The 18,705-nt window shown below is 60.6% G+C and overlaps 4 protein-coding genes across 6 annotated transcripts in view; 3 read left to right on the top strand and 1 right to left on the bottom strand.

Annotated features, from left to right (window-relative positions):
* TSC22D3 (TSC22 domain family member 3) overlaps window positions 1-18,705 on the top strand; it is a 120,547-nt gene that overhangs the window by 86,710 nt on the left and 15,132 nt on the right. The window lies entirely within an intron of this gene.
* LOC133220692 (protein eva-1 homolog C-like) lies at window positions 811-9,034 on the top strand. The gene is made up of 8 exons (XM_061368977.1): window positions 811-976; window positions 4,952-5,151; window positions 6,437-6,560; window positions 6,723-6,875; window positions 7,001-7,144; window positions 7,261-7,332; window positions 7,687-7,776; window positions 8,381-9,034. Exons 1-8 carry the CDS (start codon window positions 895-897, stop codon window positions 8,764-8,766), a joined length of 1,251 nt encoding a protein of 416 aa, XP_061224961.1. The 5' UTR covers window positions 811-894; the 3' UTR covers window positions 8,767-9,034.
* LOC133220705 (uncharacterized) lies at window positions 9,549-14,583 on the bottom strand. The gene is made up of 3 exons (XM_061368997.1): window positions 14,541-14,583; window positions 12,537-13,961; window positions 9,549-9,553 (listed from the first exon to the last, which is right to left on the bottom strand). The coding sequence occupies exons 1-3, from the start codon at window positions 14,581-14,583 to the stop codon at window positions 9,549-9,551; spliced, it is 1,473 nt and encodes a 490-aa protein (XP_061224981.1).
* CCNB3 (cyclin B3) lies at window positions 12,558-18,625 on the top strand. 3 transcript variants are annotated; one of them, XM_061368980.1, is made up of 12 exons: window positions 12,558-12,672; window positions 14,784-14,902; window positions 14,982-15,065; window positions 15,225-15,343; window positions 15,835-15,916; window positions 16,242-16,340; window positions 16,478-16,570; window positions 16,808-16,945; window positions 17,405-17,560; window positions 17,822-17,971; window positions 18,137-18,267; window positions 18,404-18,625. In XM_061368980.1, exons 2-12 carry the CDS (start codon window positions 14,810-14,812, stop codon window positions 18,474-18,476), a joined length of 1,218 nt encoding a protein of 405 aa, XP_061224964.1. In that variant the 5' UTR covers window positions 12,558-12,672; window positions 14,784-14,809; the 3' UTR covers window positions 18,477-18,625. The 3 variants fall into 3 exon arrangements, with proteins under 3 accessions (XP_061224964.1, XP_061224966.1, XP_061224965.1); XM_061368982.1 differs by having other exon boundaries at window positions 18,118-18,267; XM_061368981.1 differs by having other exon boundaries at window positions 12,573-12,672; window positions 14,795-14,902.

The raw sequence follows: 18,705 nt of genomic DNA, 5'->3' as shown, positions 1-18,705 counted from the left end.
GGGCGGGGAGGGAGGAACTGGGAGGCATTTTTCTCTCTGCCCCGCCAAAGCATTTGGAGGACTGGACACTGCCCCTGATGGGTCAGGAAACTGCCCAGTGAGGGAGAGGGGTGAATTAACGGCACTGGGAGAGCCAAGTGCGGCCACGGCAGCACCCCCAGGGCCCATCCTCCTGCCTGCACCCCGCTATGGATGATGTGTGCTGGTCCCCGCTGCTGCCCCAGCCAGAGGAGCGCTGAGCCCGCAGGAGCGCGCCGGCTCCTGGCACTGCCGGCTGCTGCCTGAGGCTGACCTCAGCCGGGCGCATCCTCCCGAGCCACCAGTGAGGCAGCGGGCAGGGGTTTAACGGAGCTGCCGTGCTGCGGGGCACTGCACGGTGCCCTCTTCTGGGAGGTCGAAGTGCCCCATATCCGGGGCTGCAGGGGCAGAAGGGCAGCAGCAAGAAGCCCTGCCCGCAGTGGGTTTTGCAGGGAGGGTGTTTGCCCTTTCCGCAAAGGAGGCACTCCGGCAGCCCTTCCCTTCCTCCTCAGAAGGCCAAAATGGAGATTACAGCACACACACATCCGGACTCCTGCCTCACCATGCCAGTGCAAAAGCACGAGGCACTTTGGAAGCCCCTGTGTTGAACAAAGGCGTGCGGGAAAGGGGCTGCTGGCTGCCAGCGACAGTGGTGCCAAGGCACAGAACCACTTGTGCCTCTGGGAACGCGTCCCTCCCCGCGGGGGGGTCCCTGTGCTGAGCGTGCCCCAGCTGACCAGAGCAGCCCCTTGCACTGGCAGCACACACAGAGCAGGCTCAGAGACAGCAGGGCACAGAAGCGAGCCATTGTCCCCGTGCTGCGGGTCTGGAGCCAGCCGCCACCGTGACCGCACCACAGCCAGCAGCGCTTGTGCCATGGCCCGGCCGGTGGGGCCAGCAGCAGCCCTGGTCCTCCTCTGCCTGGCTGCGGGGCTGGAGGCCAGCCCGGAGCTCTCTGGTGAGTCGGGGCACGGGCAGGGTTGTGAGGGATGCTGGGGACGGTGCAAGGGGGGGTGAGGCAATAGCAGGTTGGTGGGGTCAGGACAAGTGAGGCACCAGTGGTGAAGGCCAGAGGGAGTTTGCCAAAAAGAAATTGGGGTTTCGCATCCTCACCACAGGCAGGGCTGGGTCTAAAACCACTGTGTGTACCCTACAGCCCTGGTGTGAGTGAGGGGGCTGCTCCCTGCACTGCTGCTGCTGCGCTCCATTGGACAGTGTGGAGGCAGAAATACAAAACACCAAATCTTAAGGCAGTCCCCAGCTCTCCTGAGCCCCCCATGCACGGAGGTGATGCTCATGGTCTTGGGTGGTGTGTGAAGCTGAAGACTCCTGGAGTACCCAGGACTTCCCTGCAAGCCTTTGCTGCACTGAAAAATAGAGGGCAAAGATGGGCTGAAGCTCTGCCCAGTTCCTGGCTGGAACTGGTGGCTGTGATCCCCATCCAGAGCCACCCATGAGGAGGAGGCTGCAAGGTGCACTGCCACAGGGCACAGCCAGACCCTCTCCCAAGGGCAGCACTGGTGGCCAAGGTGGAAGTTTGGGATCTCTTGTGCCACAGCACTTGGAATAGTGAGGAGGGTGCAGGCACGAACCAGCCCAGGAGCACTTAACCCCCAAGAATCCAGCATGGAACGGGTGAGCGGCAGCATGGGCACTGGGGAGGAGGAGGAGGAGGAGGAGGATGTGATTTCATCTGGGCAGAGCTGACGGCACAGCCGCACCGGCAGGGACTGAGTCAGCCGTGCTGAAATCACTCACATTCTGCCTGCAGCCTCCTCACCATGGCTTCACCCAGATAAAAACATCTTCACAAGTGCTCGCTGCCCCAGAGGGTTGGGATGGAGCAGCGGAGGAGGCTGCTGCAGGGCAGGCTGCACTTGGGGAAACCCATTTCTCCCCCTGTTCATCACCCGTGTCCCTCAGCCCACCATACCCCAACTCCCCGGGCACCAGCTGCCTCAGTGACAGGAAGGTGGACCTGGAGATGGTGCCAGCCTGAAGCCAAGTGGCTCCAGAGCCTGTGCAAGAGCCTGCCTGCTGCAGCGAGAGTGGACCTGCTGCTTCCATGGGTGCAGGGGAAGGAGACGGGGATGGCAGGGTCCTGGGCAGAGAGAGACCCCTGTGCCTCGAGGCCCACAGCACCCCGTGATGTGGACTGACCAGGGGAGAGGTGCAGGACAGGGTTTGTCCTGCCCCCTCCATGTGGGCACTGCACCCCAAGGGGCTGATCCAGCTCTGATGTGCCCTCCATGGAGCACGTTTGCATCTCACTGGGGCTCTGATATGGCTAAGAGAGCTTGTCTACTTCCATCCACCCTCTGCCTCTCCTCTCTCCTCTCCTCCAGCACTCAGAGGAGCAGGCAAGGGCTCACCTGCCCAGGGCTGCGGCCCTTCCCCTTGCTCATCCCACACTTGCAAGGAGAAAGATTAACCCCGATTAACTCCCAGCAGCTCCCAGCTGCATCCCTGGCTGCCTCTGGGGCGGGATGCCAGCAGCGGGGGACAGAGGGTTCATGGCAGCAAGGGAGGTGAAAGGGGCCCTTTGTGCAGCTGGGGCTGGCACTGGTTTGTAGAGGGACAGCAGGAGAAGCATGGGGCAGGATGCTGGAGCTCCCACCTCCTTGTGTTGCTCTGGGGGAGTTTGACACAGTGCAGGATAGGGTTGGGGTGCGTGTCCTGCCCTGGACCCTGGCACAGGGCTGGGATGCGAGTCCCTCCAAGGACTCCACAGTTGAGGACTGGGGTCTGTGACACAACCTAGGCAGGATTAGAAGGGAGAATTCAGGGAGAGAAGGGGCCAGTTCCCATTGGAAAGGCTTGCATCAATGCACTGGGCTTCTCTGGCAGAGATCCGGGGTCAGCAGTTGGTGGCTTACACCCATTCACATCAATGCAGACAACTGCGGGAGCTTGGAGAGGCCGCTGGACCCTTCCTTGCTCCAGCCCATGGCTTGACATCTTGTCACAGAAAGCATCACAGTATCACAGTATGTTAGAGATTGGAAGGGACCTCAAGAGATCATCCAGTCCAATCCCCCTGCCGGAGCAGGAACACCTAGATAAGGTTACACAGGAACGTGTCCAGGCGGGTTTTGAATGTCTCCAGAGAAGGAGACTCCACAACCTCCCTGGGCAGCCTGTTCCAGTGTTCTGTCACCCTCACTGAGAAGAAGTTTCTTCTCAGGTTTAAGTGGAACCTCTTGTGTTCCAGTTTGTACCCATTACCCCTTGTCCTTTCATTGTTTGCCACTGAGAAGAGCCTGGCTCCATCCTCGTGACACTCCCCCTTTATATATTTATATACACTAATAAGGTCACCCCTCAATCTCCTCTTCTCCAAACTATAGAGACCCAGCTCCCTCAGTCTTTCCTCATAAGGGAGATGCTCCACTCCCTTAATCATCTTAGTTGCCCTGCGCTGGACTCTCTCCAGCAGGTCCCTGTCCTTCTTAAACTGAGGGGCCCAGAACTGGACACAATATTCCAGATGAGGTCTCACCAGGGCAGAGTAGAGGGGAAGGAGGACCTCTCTCGACCTACTAACCACCCCCCTTCTAATACACCCCAGGATGCCATTGGCCTTCTTGGCCACAAGGGCACAGTGTCGGCTCATGGTCACCCTGTCGTCCACCAGGACCCCCAGGTCCCTCTCCCCTACACTGCTCTCTAACAGGTCGTTCCCCAGCCTATACTGGAACCTGGGGTTGTTCCTGCCCAGATGCAGGACTCTACACTTTCCCTTGTTATATTTCATCAAGTTATTCCCCGCCCAACTCTCCAGCCTGTCCAGGTCCCTCTGGATGGCAGCACAGCCTTCTGGCGTGTCGGCCACCCCTCCCAGCTTAGTGTCATCAGCAAACTTGCTGATAGTACACTCAATTCCCTCATCTAAATCGTTGATGAATATATTAAATAATACTGGTCCCAGTACCGACCCTTGAGGCACTCCACTAGATACAGGCCTCCAACTAGACTCCGCCCCATAGACTACAACTCTCTGGCTTCTCTCCTTCAGCCAGTTCACAGTCCACCTCACTACCCGATCATCCAGACCACACTTCCTCAATTTAGCCGCAAGGATGCTGTGGGAGACTGTGTCAAACGCTTTGCTGAAGTCAAGGTAGACCACATCCACCGCTCTACCATCATCCATCCACCGTGTTATTTCCTCATAAAAGGCTATGAGATTGGTCAAGCACGACTTCCCCTTGGTGAAGCCATGTTGACTGCCCCTCATAACCCTCTTATCCTTGATATGCCTTAAGATGGCACCAAGGATAAGGTGTTCCATCACTTTCCCAGGAATGGAGGTGAGGCTAACCGGTCTATAGTTACCCGGGTCCTCCTTCTTGCCCTTTTTGAAGACAGGAGTGACATTTGCTTTCCTCCAGTCCTCAGGCACCTCTCCCGTTTCCCAAGACTTGGTAAAGATGATGGAGAGCGGTCTAGCAATGACCTCAGCCAGTTCCCTCAGCACCCGCGGGTGCATCCCATCCGGACCCATGGATTTATGGATGTCCACATTGCTCAACTGGTCATCCTCCTCTCCCCGCTCTGGCAATCATCTCTGGGTGATCATCCCTGGCTCACCCTGGCACAGTCTTCCCTATGTCTCCACATCTAACCTGATTTTCTCTAAACCTTTGACTAAACCTTCATGGGATTCTTCTATTCTCTTTTCTCCTGACCTGTCATTCAGGCCCCAGCTTTCACTTCCCTTTGCTAGCCAGCTCAGCTGCTCCACGCTGCTTCCCAGCTCCTTGGCTGCAGTGCTGGATCTGAGATTTGCTGTGAGTCCACCCTGCTCCTGTTTGCCCTGTAAGTGCCCAGCCCAGGGTGTCCCCACTGCCACCAGCTGCCAGAAGCTCAGCACCATCACCGCTGTGCTCCAGCATCCCCCTGGCCAATGCCACTGTGCTCTCTCCCCACCCAGGGTACCTGCGCAAAGTACTGAGGAACCACACCACGCACACGTGTGATGGGGAGCAGCTCCTCATCGTCTGCCCTCACAGGACCACCATCAGCATCCTCGGAGCCTTCTACGGGCGTCGCGTGCCCAGCCCCAACCTCTGCCCCAGCCCGGGCAATGACTCCCAGGAGAGCACTGAATGCGTGTCCACCACAGCCCACCTGGTAAGGGCAGGGGCTCGGGGACCGGGACCCATCCAGCTCCTTCCCTGGGTCACTGGGCTGCCTGCTTTGGCTGGGCAGCTGTACCGCAAGGGAGGCTGCTACCATCGGCATCGTGATTCACCCGTGGGATCCTTTCCTGGGGGGGTTTGGGGAGGTGAGGGTGGGTAAGGCCTTCTGCAGTGGGTCGCTGGGCAGGCAGGAGGCGCTGCTCTGTCCTCAGCTGTGATGCTCGAGTAGTCCCGCAGGATGCAGCAGGATGCAGCAGGATGCAGCAGGATGCAGCAGGATGCAGCAGGATGCAGCCCTGGCGGCTGGGCTGGGTCCTGGCAGTTGCGGGGCAGGCTTGGGGTGCGGGACAGGCCCAAGAGGGGTCAGCACAGAGCCCAGGAGAATCACTTGTCCTTCTGGCAGCCCCCTGGAAGCAGGTTCATGAAGGAGGCCCAAAGGAGAGCCTGTGGGTGGCAGGAGCTGGCACAGGAAGGAAAGACAGGCAGGACACAGGGAGAGGGCAGCAGGGGTCCCTCGATGGGGACATCGTGTCATGTGCTGCTTTTCTATTGGGGTTCCAGCTCCTTGCTAGAGGTGGGACCTGCAAAACTGCAGATGCATGCAGGTGCCTGTGGGGAAGGGGAACGCGGAGTTTGAGAAGAGGAACAAGAGCTGAGGGGCCGGTTCCCTGCTCTAGGAGCTCATGAGGCTTTGCTGCCCTGTCCTGCTCCAGCTGCTGATCCCCTCCTGGCATCCTGCGTGTCCCAGGAGCTCTGCAAGGGCCGAGCTGGACCATGCTGGCCCCACAAATCACGCTGCACGGTCTCCCAAGCTTATGTGTCAAGCACAGGATGGGGGATGTGACCCAGCAGAGAGACAGACAGGGGCGCCCTCGCCGCGGGTGGTGGGATCCCAGCTGCAGGGCAATCCTCTTCCCAGGGGGATGCTGGGGGCTGGGATAACGGCCCTGCGGGCTGCCCGAGCCCAGAGCCATGGGGTGGGCACCCAGTGCCTGTTGGCTGCACGTGTGCTTTACACAGAGCCGCATCTGGGTGCAGGGGTGTTGCACAGGGCTGTGTGACGGCGCACACCGACTGTGCTGGCAGAAAGCTCTGTGTGGGTGCAGGGGGCTGGTTCAGGAGCCAACATGAGGCGCAGGGGGGGTGCGGCTTAGGATGGAGCAGCCATGGGGCACCTCTGCGAGAGGAGGTGTCTGAGCCTGGTGGTGGCACCGAGGCGGTGAGCGCAACTCTGGACTCCTCACCCACCTCCTTGTGTGTTCCACTTTGCCCTCCAGAAGCTGCTGGCTGAGTGTCAGGACCAGCAGTGGTGCCAGTTCTCGGTGCACAGCCAAGTCTTTGGGCCAGACCCGTGCCCAGACACACACAAGTACCTCATCGTTTCCTACAAGTGCCGGCCAGGTAAGGTGGAGCTGGATCTGGGCGATGCTGTCGGGGCCTCTCCCCATCCTCAGCTGCTTGGGAAGGGCAGAGAGGAGAGCTGAGATGCTCCTGCACCTTGCGGCCCTCCTGCAGCACTGCGGCTTGGGATGTGATGGGGCACTCCGTGGTGTCACTCCCCAGGGAACCATCGGGTCAAAACTGTGTGTGAAAATGACAAGCTGAGGCTGCAGTGCCGGCCAAAATCCGTGCTGGCCATTTATTCTGCCAATTATGGGCGATTCCTGCGGGGCAAACCGGAGTGCGATGCCCTGAACGCTGCGGGACCCCATATAGGTATGCCAGAATGGGTCAAGCCACAGAAACAGGGACAGAAGCGGGCAGAGAGCATGGCACAAGTATGGCATGGGGCTGCCCCACAGGCAGGTCTGCCTATGGGTCCATGCCCCATCTCTCTGCAGAGTGCTTGGCTCCGGATGCCCTGCGGAGGGTCTCCAGGAAGTGCCACCGCAGGGGGAACTGCACAGTGGCTGCTGACCAGGCCACTTTCAGGGATCCATGCCTCCCTGGCACAAAGAAACAGCTCCGAGTGTCCTACACCTGCGGTGAGAGCCACCGCGGGGCCGGGGTCACTGGGGAGCCCCTGTCTTGCAACCCCGTGCCACACAGGCAGGGTGTGGGGCTGCTGGGTGGTGATGCTCCGTGTGTGCTCTCCTTGCAGTGCCCAAGCAGCTGCTGGAGGAGGTGGGCCCTGACACCTCGGACCCCTTCCTGCTCTCGGACTACATGCACGGTATCGTGAGGGGGAGGCTATGTCAAAAGCCATGTGTCTATGCCTGGGTGAACCAGGCCTTTCTTGGCCTGTCTGTGCCCATGGTGCCCACCACTGGCACACATCCCACAGCTCTACCCCAGCATCACAGTCCCATGGCTAACGCCACCCATCAGTCAGTGCCCACATCTGAGCAGCTGGAGGGATGTGGTCACTGGGAGCTGAGAAGAGGGGGACCCAGCAGGAGCATCCTGCAGGCAGAGAAGCACTTGTGCAGCAAGGAAGGAGAGTGGCATGGTGATGGGGGCAGGCAGCCGGCAGCAGGGCACTGGGGAGCATCCTGTGCCTCAGCTCACGTCCCCTTGTCCACTGCAGGTGGCTGGTACAAAGGGCCCAGGTTCTCCAGGCTCCGGGAAGACCGGATGATTTTTACTAGCACTCTGGCAGCTTTTGCCCACCTCTGGGGTACGTGCACTCCCCAGTTCTCACGCAGCACCTGGGGGAGCGGAACAGGCTTGGGAGGGTGGCTCAGGTCCCATGGTGGCCCCCACTCAGCCCTGGCTTGAGCACTCATGCTGGTCTGGGGCACAAGGACAGGAGCTCAGAAGAGGAATGAGCGCCGGGGTCCTGCAGCACCCGTGGTTGCAGTGCTGCTGCGGTCCTGCCCGCAGACCTTCCTTCTCTGACTGGCATCAGCTGGGTCTCCTTCCTTCCTGCCCTGTCTCTGGGGGCACTGATGGAGAACACTGCTCTGCAGACAGATTTTCCCTTGCCAGGGGAAATAGCTCATTTAAGTCCCTGGCAAGACAATTCCTCTGCCTGTTCTCCCTACCCTGCATCCCAATGGGGGCTTCCTATGGAAAAAGGGGCATTTTGGGACACTGGTGGGTGCTGATGTTGAGTGAGGCTCCCATTCTCACTGGGGCAGTCAGCCCTGGGTGCTGAGGGCAACCCTGCTCCTTTCCTCTTCTGCACATATGCCCAGCAGTGGGGGGCTCCCAGGCACTGGTACCTGCAGGCTCAGAGGCAGTTTGTACCCTGGTGTCTCTCTTTGCTCTTCACCCCCCAGGCGTCCCGGAGAAAGTTGGTCTTTACTTTCTTTGTGGGGTCTCTGGAGGCCTCATGCTCCTGCTGTGCATTGTCAGCCCCAAAACCACCTTCCTCCAGGAGGTGGGGGAGGCTCTCAGGGACCCAGAGCTGGGCAGCAGCTCAGAGCTGGGCAGGACCAAGCTTCAGGATGAGCAGGATGAAGACCTTCCCGACGACAGCTCTTCGGACTCCTCCTTCCGCCGCCTCACCCGCACCTACCATGCCACCGACAGCATCTTCAGCCCTGAGCTGACGGCAGCCATGGAAGGAGCGGTGGAGCACCAGGGCCGAGGCGGGGAGGAGATCTGGATGCCCAAGGAGTCGAGCCCATATGCCATCCACAAGATCAAATCGGCCACCAAATGAGAACTGGAGGAAAATGAAGGGAGAGCAATGTGGGGGGAGGTGGAGGCTGAGTGGGATCAAACATGGGAGAGATGGAGTTTGTGCTCCTCAGGGTGAGTGGACATCCCGAGTGGCAGCAGGGCCACAGTGGCCCCGGTGTGGCCATCAATTCACTGCTCCAACAGCATGGAAAACTCTAACCCAGGGGTGGTAAGAGGTAGTCCCTGGTGTGCTGAAGGGCTGCAGGTTGGCCCTGGGGACCGCTGGCTGCTTTGCTGCAAGCATGGCACTAACCTGCTTTGAGCCTTCCCAGGCTGTTTACTCCTGTTCCTTCTTGGATGTTGCTGCTTCCACCCCTGGTGCTGCCAACACCCTGCAGTGCTTGGGCTGCATGCTGACAGCGGGGATGCAGGGAGGGCGCAGGCAGAGCTGGTGGGAAAACATCACCCAGCACAGCCCTCCCATGCCACGGGCCTTGCGGCCCTGGTCCCCCCAGGGAGCTCAGCACAGGGCTGGTGCTCTGCCCCATGCATTGCTCCAGGCTTTCCTTTGTGCTTCCTCCACTGGCAAGGGAGCCCTGGGGGTAACTCGCTGGTGCTTATTCCAGTAAATAAACACAAAGGCTTGTACAGCAATGTCCCTCCCTGACCCCTGCCATTGGTGGTGTATATGGAGAGAAAAGGAAGTGGCAAAGCTCAGCCTTCCCTATGCAGAAGAGCTCATTGCCTCCTGCCTGTGTTTCTGGTGCTGGGCCATAAGGAGCAACAAGTTGGGCCTGTTTTAGCATGGGAAAGGAAAAGGGTTTAGCCTGAGGAAGGGAAAGGGGGGAAAAACGGTTCATGTGGATCCCATGAATGATGATTCCCTGTCCTCACTCCTCCTCCTGAGCCTGAGCCTCTCTGTAAGCATCCCTAGATGCTGTGCGTAGGGGCTTTTCAGTCCCACAGTGCAGAGAGCCAGGCTGGGCCTGGGGGCTGCTCCAGCTCCAACAGGCAGCACAGGCTCTGTGGTGCTGCAGGAAGGGGATGCATGGAAGCAGCGACCCAGATGCCACCCAGTAGGGTCACTCCAGGCACCAGTGGTCTTGAGCTGGTGCACTGCAGGGCCTGTTTCCCCGTCCATCAGTGCACATGAAGGGCTTGGGCTGGGCACAGCAAGAGAGGGCTGGGGGAGACATCAGTGCACCCCTTAATCCAGCTGGTGCTGGTGGTCTCTGGGAGCTGGGGGGCACTGGAGCCGCACTGTGCTCAGCAGTGGATGCTCTCCTGGTGCAGAGCTGAGCACCGTGGCTATGCAGCAGCCTCACACTCCTGCTCCAGTGGGGGGGGGGGGGGCAAGGACCTGTATCCTGCCTGATGTGGGGGTTTGCTGAGTGATGCCAGAGCCCAAGGGGAGCCTGGGTGGCTCTGGCCTCAAACTGGCCTCCAGCATCCTGAGATGATGGGCAAGACGGAGACCACAGACTTGCGCCTGTGCTTGGAGGGTTTGCCTTGCAGGGTCCAGCTCTTGCTCCCCCACCTTTCCTCCAGTACCCCTGTGGCACGTGCGGTGCGAGCTGCAGCTCCCACAAGTGGGAGCCTCCTGAGGACCTGCAGCATTGTGGGGACTGGAAAATCCAGCTTCCCGTGCCAAGCCTGGACAGGATGGGCAGACATGGACCTGCCCCAAAGGAGGCAGCTTGCCCAAGCCCCTGCAGAGCCGCAGGCAAACCTAGATGGAGGTTTTCTGGCTGAAGATCTTATCCCACAGGCCGATGCGCTGTGTTTCCATCAGCAGTGGGATGTGTCTCAGCTCTGCCTGGCAAGTATGAACCTGATGCATATTTTTGGCTGGAGGACATACTGCTCCAACATGCGCAAGGAGAGGCAGACACCTGGATCCCACAAGGATTCCAGACCAGCAGTGAGCAAACTTCAGGGAGCTCCCAGGCCAGGAGAGCAGCGGCTACACCACTGAAGCTGGGGCTTGAGAGGACAAGTGGATGAGGGGGAAATGGGATGGGCTGGAGCTGCAGCAGCCCTGACCCTTTCTGGGGACTGATGGCACCGGAAATCTGTGGACTTGTCATGGTTTAAACGAAGTCAGCCATAAGTCACACAGTCGCTCTCTCACTCCCCCCCTTTCTGAGCTCCCCCTGCTCCTGGAGGGACAGAGAGGAGAATCGAAAAGAATGCAACTCCCACGGGTTGAGATAAGAACAGTTTAGTAACTCAGGTATAACACAAATCACTACTGCTACCACCAATAATAGTAATGATAAAGGAAATAACAAGGGAAGAGAATACAACACCTCAGCACCAGGTGACTCGCCCCCCCAGCCCGACCAAACACCGACCGATACCTCCTCCAACCCTGCAGTCCCAGCCCTTCTGGGTAACTCCCAGTTACATCCAGGGCATGACGTGCTGTGGTATGGAATACCTCTTTGGTCAGTTTGGGTCAGGTGTCTTGTCCCTGCTTCCTCCCAGCTTCCCTCCTCCCTGGCAGAGCAGGAGGCTCACAAAGTCCTTGGCCAAACCAAAACATCATTGTTATCAGCTCTGTTCCCAGCTGAAAGTCAAAACACAGCACTGCACCAGCTACCAAGAAGGAGAAAAATGACTGCTACTGCTGAATGCAAGACAACTAAACCAGGTTAACCCCCCCCCCCCCCCCCAAGCCCTTTGAGCACCCAAAAACCATTCTGCTGCTCCTGGCCATCAGCAGCCCCAGGTCTTTCTGCTAGAGATGTGGCAGAGCTGCCTGTATATGGCCCCTGTCTGCAGGGAGAAAGGACTGATCCCACCTGCATAGCCCCTGGGCAGCAAGTTTGAGTCCCTTTGAATTCTGGCACTGGGATGTTTCCCTAGCAAGGTCCACCAGCAACAGCAGTGTGTGGGTGTGGGATTATCCCAAAGGATTTGGGTTACATTTAGTGGTCTGGAAGGTTTTGCTGGGAACCTGCCAAGGGTTTGGGGGGCAAGGAGCTCTCTCCCTGGCCAACATATTAAATAGCACCCCCTTATGTCCCGTTCCATGCTGCATCCGCAGCAGCGTGCTGCAGCCCTCAGAGCTCACCCAGCGGGAATGAACTGGTGACTGCTGCTGCCAGCCCTGCCTGGCTGCGGGTGATGGATCTGCCCGGGACACCCGCACAGCTCCTCCTGCTTTCACCAGCAGCAGGTCTGTGACAAGCGACGGGTGCGCTGTTTAACCTCGTAGTGAGGCAGCTCTGGTTTGTGCCTCGGGAGGTTTGAGTCGGTGTTCAAGTGACCCTGCAGTGCAGTAACTGCGAACCTTGCACCCAACAAACCGCGCCATCGCGTTGAAACGGCTCTGTCGATGCCTTTGACCGTGTTCTTTAAGCGAACCGAACCACACACTCACAATACCGGCTCACCGGCTCTCGGCCAGCCCAGGGTACCCCGTTTCCCCCCCCCCCCCCCGCGCCGCAGGGCCGGCCCGGCTGCGGGCAGGGCTCGAGCCCGCTGCAGAAGCGCTGGGCCCAGGTGCCTGCGGAGGGCGCTCCCCCAGAGCCAGGGACGCTCCTAGGGACGCTCCTCGGTTCGCCGGGGCGCGCCGGGCCCGTGGAACGGCGGCCGCACCACCACGAGCGCAGCCTCACCTCAGCCCGAGCGCCACCATGACACCTCCCCAGCGGCGCCGCGGCCATTTAAACGGCAACGCGTCCCACCAATCACCGCCCGCCTCGAGGCCGGCCGGCCCGCCCCGCTGCCGGCTCGCGCTTCCATTGGTTGGCTGGGGTGAATTTTAAATGCTGCCGTCCTGCCCCTTAGCAACCGCATCCTTACCTGCTCGCCGATTGGCGGCTGCGTGGCCGCGCCCCGCTCTCTGATTGGAGGACGCTCGGCCACTGTTGGCCGGCCGCAGTTGAACTGCTACTTTCAAAAGAGCCGGGGCCGGCTGCGGCGTGGAGCTGGGCTGCGGGTGAGTGCGGAGGGCTGCGGGGGGCTGCGGGGGAGTGAGGGGAGTGAGGGGAGTGAGGGCAGTGAGGGGAGTGAGGGCGGGGGGCAGGGGGCTGCGGGCGAGTGCGGTTGCGGGGTGAGTGAGTGCGGTGGGGCTGAGTGAGTGCGGTGGGGCTGCGGGGGGAGTGAGTGCGGTTGCGGGTGAGTGAGTGTGGTGGGGCTGAGTGAGTGCGGTGGGGCTGCGAGGGGAGTGAGTGCGGTTGCGGGTGAGTGCGTTGGGGCTGCGGGTGAGTGCGTTGGGGCTGCGGGTGAGTGCGTTGGGGCTGCGGGTGAGTGCGTTGGGGCTGCGGGTGAGTGCGTTGGGGCTGCGGGTGAGTGCGTTGGGGCTGCGGGTGAGTGCGTTGGGGCTGCGGGTGAGTGCGTTGGGGCTCGGGTGAGTGCGTTGGGGCTGCGGGTGAGTGCGTTGGGGCTGCGGGTGAGTGCGTTGGGGCTGCGGGTGGCGCGTGCGTTGGGGCTGCGGGTGGCGAGTGCGTTGGGGCTGCGGGTGAGCGAGTGCGTTGGGGCTGCGGGTGAGCGAGTGCGTTGGGGCTGCGGGTGCGTGCGTGCGTTGGGGCTGCGGGTGCGTGCGTGCGTTGGGGCTGCGGGTGCGTGCGTGCGTTGGGGCTGCGGGTGCGTGCGTGCGTTGGGGCTGCGGGGTGGTTGGGGCTGCGGGTGCGTGCGTGCGTTGGGGCTGCGGGTGCGTGCGTGCGTTGGGGCTGCGGGTGTGCGTGCGTTGGGGCTGCGGGTGCGTGCGTGCGTTGGGGCTGCGGGTGCGTGCGTGCGTTGGGGCTGCGGGTGCGTGCGTGCGTTGGGGCTGCGGGTGCGTGCGTGCGTTGGGGCTGCGGGTGCGTGCGTGCGTTGGGGCTGCGGGTGCGTGCGTGCGTTGGGGCTGCGGGTGCGTGCGTGCGTTGGGGCTGCGGGTGCGTGCGTGCGTTGGGGCTGCGGGTGCGTGCGTGCGTTGGGGCTGCGGGTGCGTGCGTGCGTTGGGGCTGCGGGTGCGTGCGTGCGTTGGGGCTGCGGGCGGGTGCGTGCGTTGGGGCTGCGGGCGGGTGCGTGCGTGCGTTGGGGCTGCGGGTGCGTGCGTGCGTTGGGGCTGCGGGTGCGTGCGTGCGTTGGGGCTGCGGGTGCGTGCGTGCGTTGGGGCTGCGGGTGCGTGCGTGCGTTGGGGCTGCGGGGGGAGTGAGTGCGTTGGGGCTGCGGGCGGAGTGAGTGCGTTGGGGCTGCGGGGGGAGTGAGTGCGGTGCGGCTGCGGGGGGAGTGAGTGCGTTGGGGCTGCGGGGGGAGTGAGTGCGTTGGGGCTGCGGGGGGAGTGAGTGCGTTGGGGCTGCGGGGGGAGTGAGTGCGGTGCGGCTGCGGGGGGAGTGAGTGCGGTGCGGCTGCGGGGGGAGTGAGTGCGGTGCGGCTGCGGGGGGAGTGAGTGCGGTGCGGCTGCGGGGGGAGTGAGTGCGGTGCGGCTGCGGGGGGAGTGAGTGCGGTGCGGCTGCCGGGGAGGGTGGCTTCTGGGACCCGCAGTCCCTCGGGAGCTGCAGGAGAGGGGACCTCCGGCTCTGTGTGGGATCCTGGGCTGCAGGGCAGTGCGACCTGCTCTTAGGGGTGGATGCTGAGTCCCTTCCTCCTTCGAGGGTGCTGGACCGCTGCTCTCTATGGACTCGGTATCCCCCTGCAGGCCCGTTTCCCAGCTCCCTGAGGGAGGGCAGCGCTGGGCACCCTTGTCCTGGGGGCTTCTGCTCCTCTGGAGTGTGGAGGTTATCCTAAGCTCACGTACCCACCCTGTGTTTGGGGTGGGGGGTAAAGCAGTGGGAGCTCTTGTATCCCTCTCTGAGATGCAGGGAGCTGTGCACTGTCTCTCACACATCAGCCCCGCTAGCAGCAGGGTGCTGTTGGCAGGGGTCATGGGGCAACATGTCCATCGTGTCCTGTTTTCCCCTGGGAAGAGCATACCAGCCCTTCCCTGCACCCCCAGAACACCTTCTGCCATGCTTGGGAGGGTGTCGGTGCTTGTCCCTGCTGCACTACCCCAAGAAGGGACAAGTGCTGTGGCTTGTGAGGGTGTCTCTGGGCAGCCGCCTGCATTAAGTCCTGCTCCACTCCCAGCTTGTTTGTAGAGGCTGAGGGAGAGGATGCCATTGACACGCAATGCCAAGATGGTGACCACCAAGCAGCCCCGAGCAGGCAAGATGGGTCCTGCTGCAGAGAATGCCAACCCTGACAAGGTGAGTCCTGAGCCATGAGAGGGATGTGGGAGTCTCCTTTGGGGCAGCAGGCTGTCATTTCAAACAGCTTCTATTGCAGGAGGAGAGCTCTCAGGCCAAGAGGTCTCCATCCTCACCCCAGGGTAGACCCAAGAAGAGGTCAGCATTTGGGGACATCACCAATGTAAGTGCTTCTGCTTTGGTACCCCCTTTGAGCCCCCCGAGGGAGCGGGGCTGGGTACCAACTCCAGCACAGACTGGGGGGTGTCCCATGTCCTGTCTGTGGGAGGAGAGGTCTCCCTGCAAGGCAGCCCTCTGTATGCCCCTATTCTCACCCAAACAGTCTCACAAGAACCAGGTGGTGGCAGGGAAGAAGGAGGCTGTGAAAGCAGTACCGAACAAGGTGCAGAAAACCCATGCTGGTCTGGGGGTGGCCGAGAACAACGAGATCAACCTGAAAAAGTGAGTAACCAGAGGAGAGGGGACTGGGACCAGGGGATCTCTCCCATGGGGAAGAACAAGCTGTGGTGGTGACTTCCTTTGGGCAGGGGAGACTGTGAACCAGATGGGGAGGGCAGACAACAGGTAAAACAGCTCCAGGTTATGCCAGAGGTTTAGGTTGGATACTAGGAAAAGTTTCCTTACCAAAAGGCTTGTCAAACACTGGAATGGGCTGCCCAGGGAAGCAGTTGCTTGACCATCCCTGGCGGTGTTTGGAAGTCACATGGATGTGGCACTCGGGGGCATGGTTTAGCTGTGGACTTGGCAACATTAGGTTTGCAGTTGGACTGGATGACATTGAAAGTCTTTTCCAACCTAAATGATTCTAAGAGTCAATATGGGGACATTCTAGGGGTGGTTTAGACCGTTCCTCAGGCAGCAAGGGGCTCTGGAGAGTCAGGCAGGAGATCTGGCCTCCTCCCAGCAATGATTCATGTTCTTGTCCTGTCCAGGTCAATGAAGAAAAGCCCCCTGGTAGAGGCTCCTGCAGAACCCAAGGAGGATTCTGTGCCAGTGGAGCTGGTGCCTGTTCAGGTACTGGATCCCTCCAAGGAGAGGGTATGGACCCTGGGCTGCAGCATGGCCCCAGTCCCATCCCATCCTGATGGTGCTGGTCTAAGGCTACCACTGGTGATGCCAGGGCACTTGGGCAGTGTGATGTGAAGCTGGGGAGGGTTTGGGGTAACCCCCCAAACCTTCTGTCTTCAAAAGACCTTCTATGGAAAAGGGTAGGGTGGGGCTGCAGTGAAGGGGGCAGATGGGAAATGGGGGCCAGGGGTACTGCAGCCTTGTCCCGAAGGAGTAACCAGCACACACAGGGCTTGGGGTTATCCCCTGAGCGCTGGCTCTGTCCCACCAGGTGCCTGTTGTGGAGGACATTGACAAGGAGCAGCTGGGGGACCCCTATGCCAACGCCGAGTACGCCAAAGACATCTTTGAGTACATGAGGGGAAGAGAGGTGGGTGATGCCTGTCTGGGGAGTGCCCTGGCATGAGCAGGGCTGCCTGCTGCCCCGAGGCTCTGGTGGGGGCCTGCATGGGACAGGAGTGCTGGTGCTGGTGCCTGGTGAGTCCCTGACAGCCAGTACCTTGGCAGGAGAAGTTTATACTCCCTGACTACATGGAGAAGCAGCCAGACATCAGCGGGGAGATGCGTGCCATCCTGGTGGACTGGATGGTGGAGGTGCAGGTATGTAACCAGGCCATGAGGAGAGGGCATGGCCTTCTGCAGGTCTGTCCCAACCTGGGTTGGGGGGGATGGGGGGGATCACAGTGTGGTGGCAGAGGCTCCCTTGGGTGTCCCCAGTTCAGAGCTGACCTTGCCCTTCCCCAGGCTGGGGGTGAGCCTCTGGCCCCTGCCATGGAACTGGGGGGGGGGTGTGGGTGCCTTCTGCCTGACACCTCCCTCCTGCCCCCATCTCTGCAGGAGAACTTTGAGCTGAACCACGAGACGCTCTATCTGGCTGTGAAGCTGGTGGACCACTACCTGGTAGAGGTGGTGAGCATGAGAGACAAGCTGCAGCTCATTGGATCCACTGCCATCCTCATTGCCTGCAAATTTGAGGTGACTCCTCATGTGCTGTGCTGGGGTGGAGTGGGTGCTGGGCCTCCCTCATCCCCACAGGTCACTGAAGGAGGCCAGGTCCCTGTGGTGCCAGGCTGCTGCCCTGGGAGCAGCTTGGGGGGGCATGCCTGTCCTTGTGTTGACCCTTCCTGTGCCAAAGGGCTGTGAATGCAGTCCTCATGGGCTGGATCCTGTCTCCTGGTGTCACTGGAGACCTGGCTTCTCTGCTCTGGAGACACTACCAAGACACCCAAGCTCCCCTCAGGCAAGCAAGAGCCCGAGTCACTGCCACAGGCTGGGGCAGTGCAGGTGACACACAAGCCCCACTGGGTCTTGTAACAGTCCTTTTGGGGTCTGGCAGGGCATGAGCCCTTACAGGGCCTGCAGACTGGTTGATAGGATTTCCTGGGTAGTGCCAGTTTGAGCCCTGTCAGGGTGCTGAGTGGTTGTGCCCCACAGGAGCGGTGCCCACCATGCGTGGATGACTTTCTCTACATCTGTGATGATGCCTACAAGCGGGAAGAGCTCATTGCCATGGAGATGAGCATCCTCACCGCCCTCAACTTCGACATCAACATCCCCATCCCCTACCGCTTCCTGCGGCGCTTTGCCAAGGTGGGTGCAGCAGGAGGGTGGGCTGGTTGCACAGTGCCTCCAGACACCCCATGTGCTGGCTTCCCAGGGGGTGACATGCATCCCTGAGGCCCAGGGCTCGCAACAAGGAAGGGTTGGGCCAGGTGTGAGGATGCTGGTGGGGTGTGGAATCTGTGTCCTGTACCCCAGAGGCAACACTAGATCCTGGAAAGGGTGAGAAGGGGGAGGAAACCTCATTGCTGTAGAGGCTGAGCCTTTCCCTGCATGCCTGCCTGGCCACAGTGTGCCCATGCCACCATGGAGACGCTGACGCTGGCCCGCTTCCTCTGCGAGATGACCCTGCAGGAGTACGACTATGCCCGTGAGAGCCCCTCCAAGCTGGCTGCCAGCTGCCTGCTGCTGGCGCTCACCATGAAGAATCTCGGCGGCTGGGTAAGTGCCCACTCAGCCCCATGCTCTGCCAAGGTGCCCGGGGAGGCACCGTGGGGTGCGGGAGTGGATGGAGCACGGGTGATGCTCCAGGACCATGCTCAGGTTGGGGGGGCTGGAGAGGGAGGATGATGGCTGAGAGTGCCCAGCCCTGTTGTCACTTTGCAGACCCCCACACTGGAGTACTACAGTGGGTACCGCTGCCAGGACCTGCACTCTCTGGTCAAGAGGCTGAATTTCCTGCTCACATACCAGCCTCGGGACAAGCTGAAGGCCGTGCGCACCAAGTACTCACACAGGTGCGAGTCACGGGGCTCTGCCCTCCCTGTGCACGGTGGCACCACCACAACCCCGTGCCCTTGTGTGCCATAGGGACCTCGGGGCTCTGATGCGTGGAGCTGTAGCTGAGGTCTGAGCCAACATGCTTCCTTCCAGGGTCTTCTTTGAGGTTGCCAAGGTCACCCCCATGGATATGCTGAAGCTGGAGGAGATACTGAAGAGCTGCTAGCCCTGTCTCTGTACATAGCCTGTAAATAGTTGGGTGCTCTCTTGCGAAGGAACACCATGTACATAAAGAAGAATTTTAACTAAAGGGGAGGGAGTGGGATTAAAAAAGAAAGTTCATGTAGTTGTGAATAAAATAATGTGTTTGTCTTATGGGCTGGCTCGTGTTGGTGTTGGGACAGGAGCAGGGCTGACGGGGAGTACGCTGCAGTTCCCCTTGCTGCGTTGGGGCA

The sequence above is a fragment of the Neopsephotus bourkii genome, unplaced genomic scaffold, assembly GCF_033783945.1.
Source record: "Neopsephotus bourkii isolate Nb327-2 ecotype Australia unplaced genomic scaffold, CSIRO-AGI_Nbou_v1 NB_1468, whole genome shotgun sequence".
Lineage (NCBI taxonomy): Eukaryota > Metazoa > Chordata > Aves > Psittaciformes > Psittacidae > Neopsephotus > Neopsephotus bourkii.
This window is presented reverse-complemented; position numbering and strand designations above follow the sequence as displayed.

Excerpts from the sequence above, each read along its gene's own strand:
- LOC133220692 (XM_061368977.1), top strand. The coding sequence starts at position 895 with ATGGCCCGGCCGGTGGGGCCAGCAGCAGCCCTGGTCCTCCTCTGCCTG. Across the intron at positions 5,152-6,436 it reads TGTCCACCACAGCCCACCTG|AAGCTGCTGGCTGAGTGTCA; the intron begins GTAAGGGCAGGG and ends TTTGCCCTCCAG. Across the intron at positions 7,777-8,380 it reads AGCTTTTGCCCACCTCTGGG|GCGTCCCGGAGAAAGTTGGT; the intron begins GTACGTGCACTC and ends TTCACCCCCCAG.
- LOC133220705 (XM_061368997.1), bottom strand. The coding sequence starts at position 14,583 with ATGACCCCTGCCAACAGCACCCTGCTGCTAGCGGGGCTGATGT. Across the intron at positions 13,962-14,540 it reads GCTGCTAGCGGGGCTGATGT|CCCCAACGCACTCACTCCCC; the intron begins GTGAGAGACAGT and ends CTCCCCCCGCAG.
- CCNB3 (XM_061368980.1), top strand. The coding sequence starts at position 14,810 with ATGCCATTGACACGCAATGCCAAGATGGTGACCACCAAGCAGCCCCGA. Across the intron at positions 16,571-16,807 it reads ACTGGATGGTGGAGGTGCAG|GAGAACTTTGAGCTGAACCA; the intron begins GTATGTAACCAG and ends CCATCTCTGCAG. Across the intron at positions 17,561-17,821 it reads TCCTGCGGCGCTTTGCCAAG|TGTGCCCATGCCACCATGGA; the intron begins GTGGGTGCAGCA and ends GCCTGGCCACAG.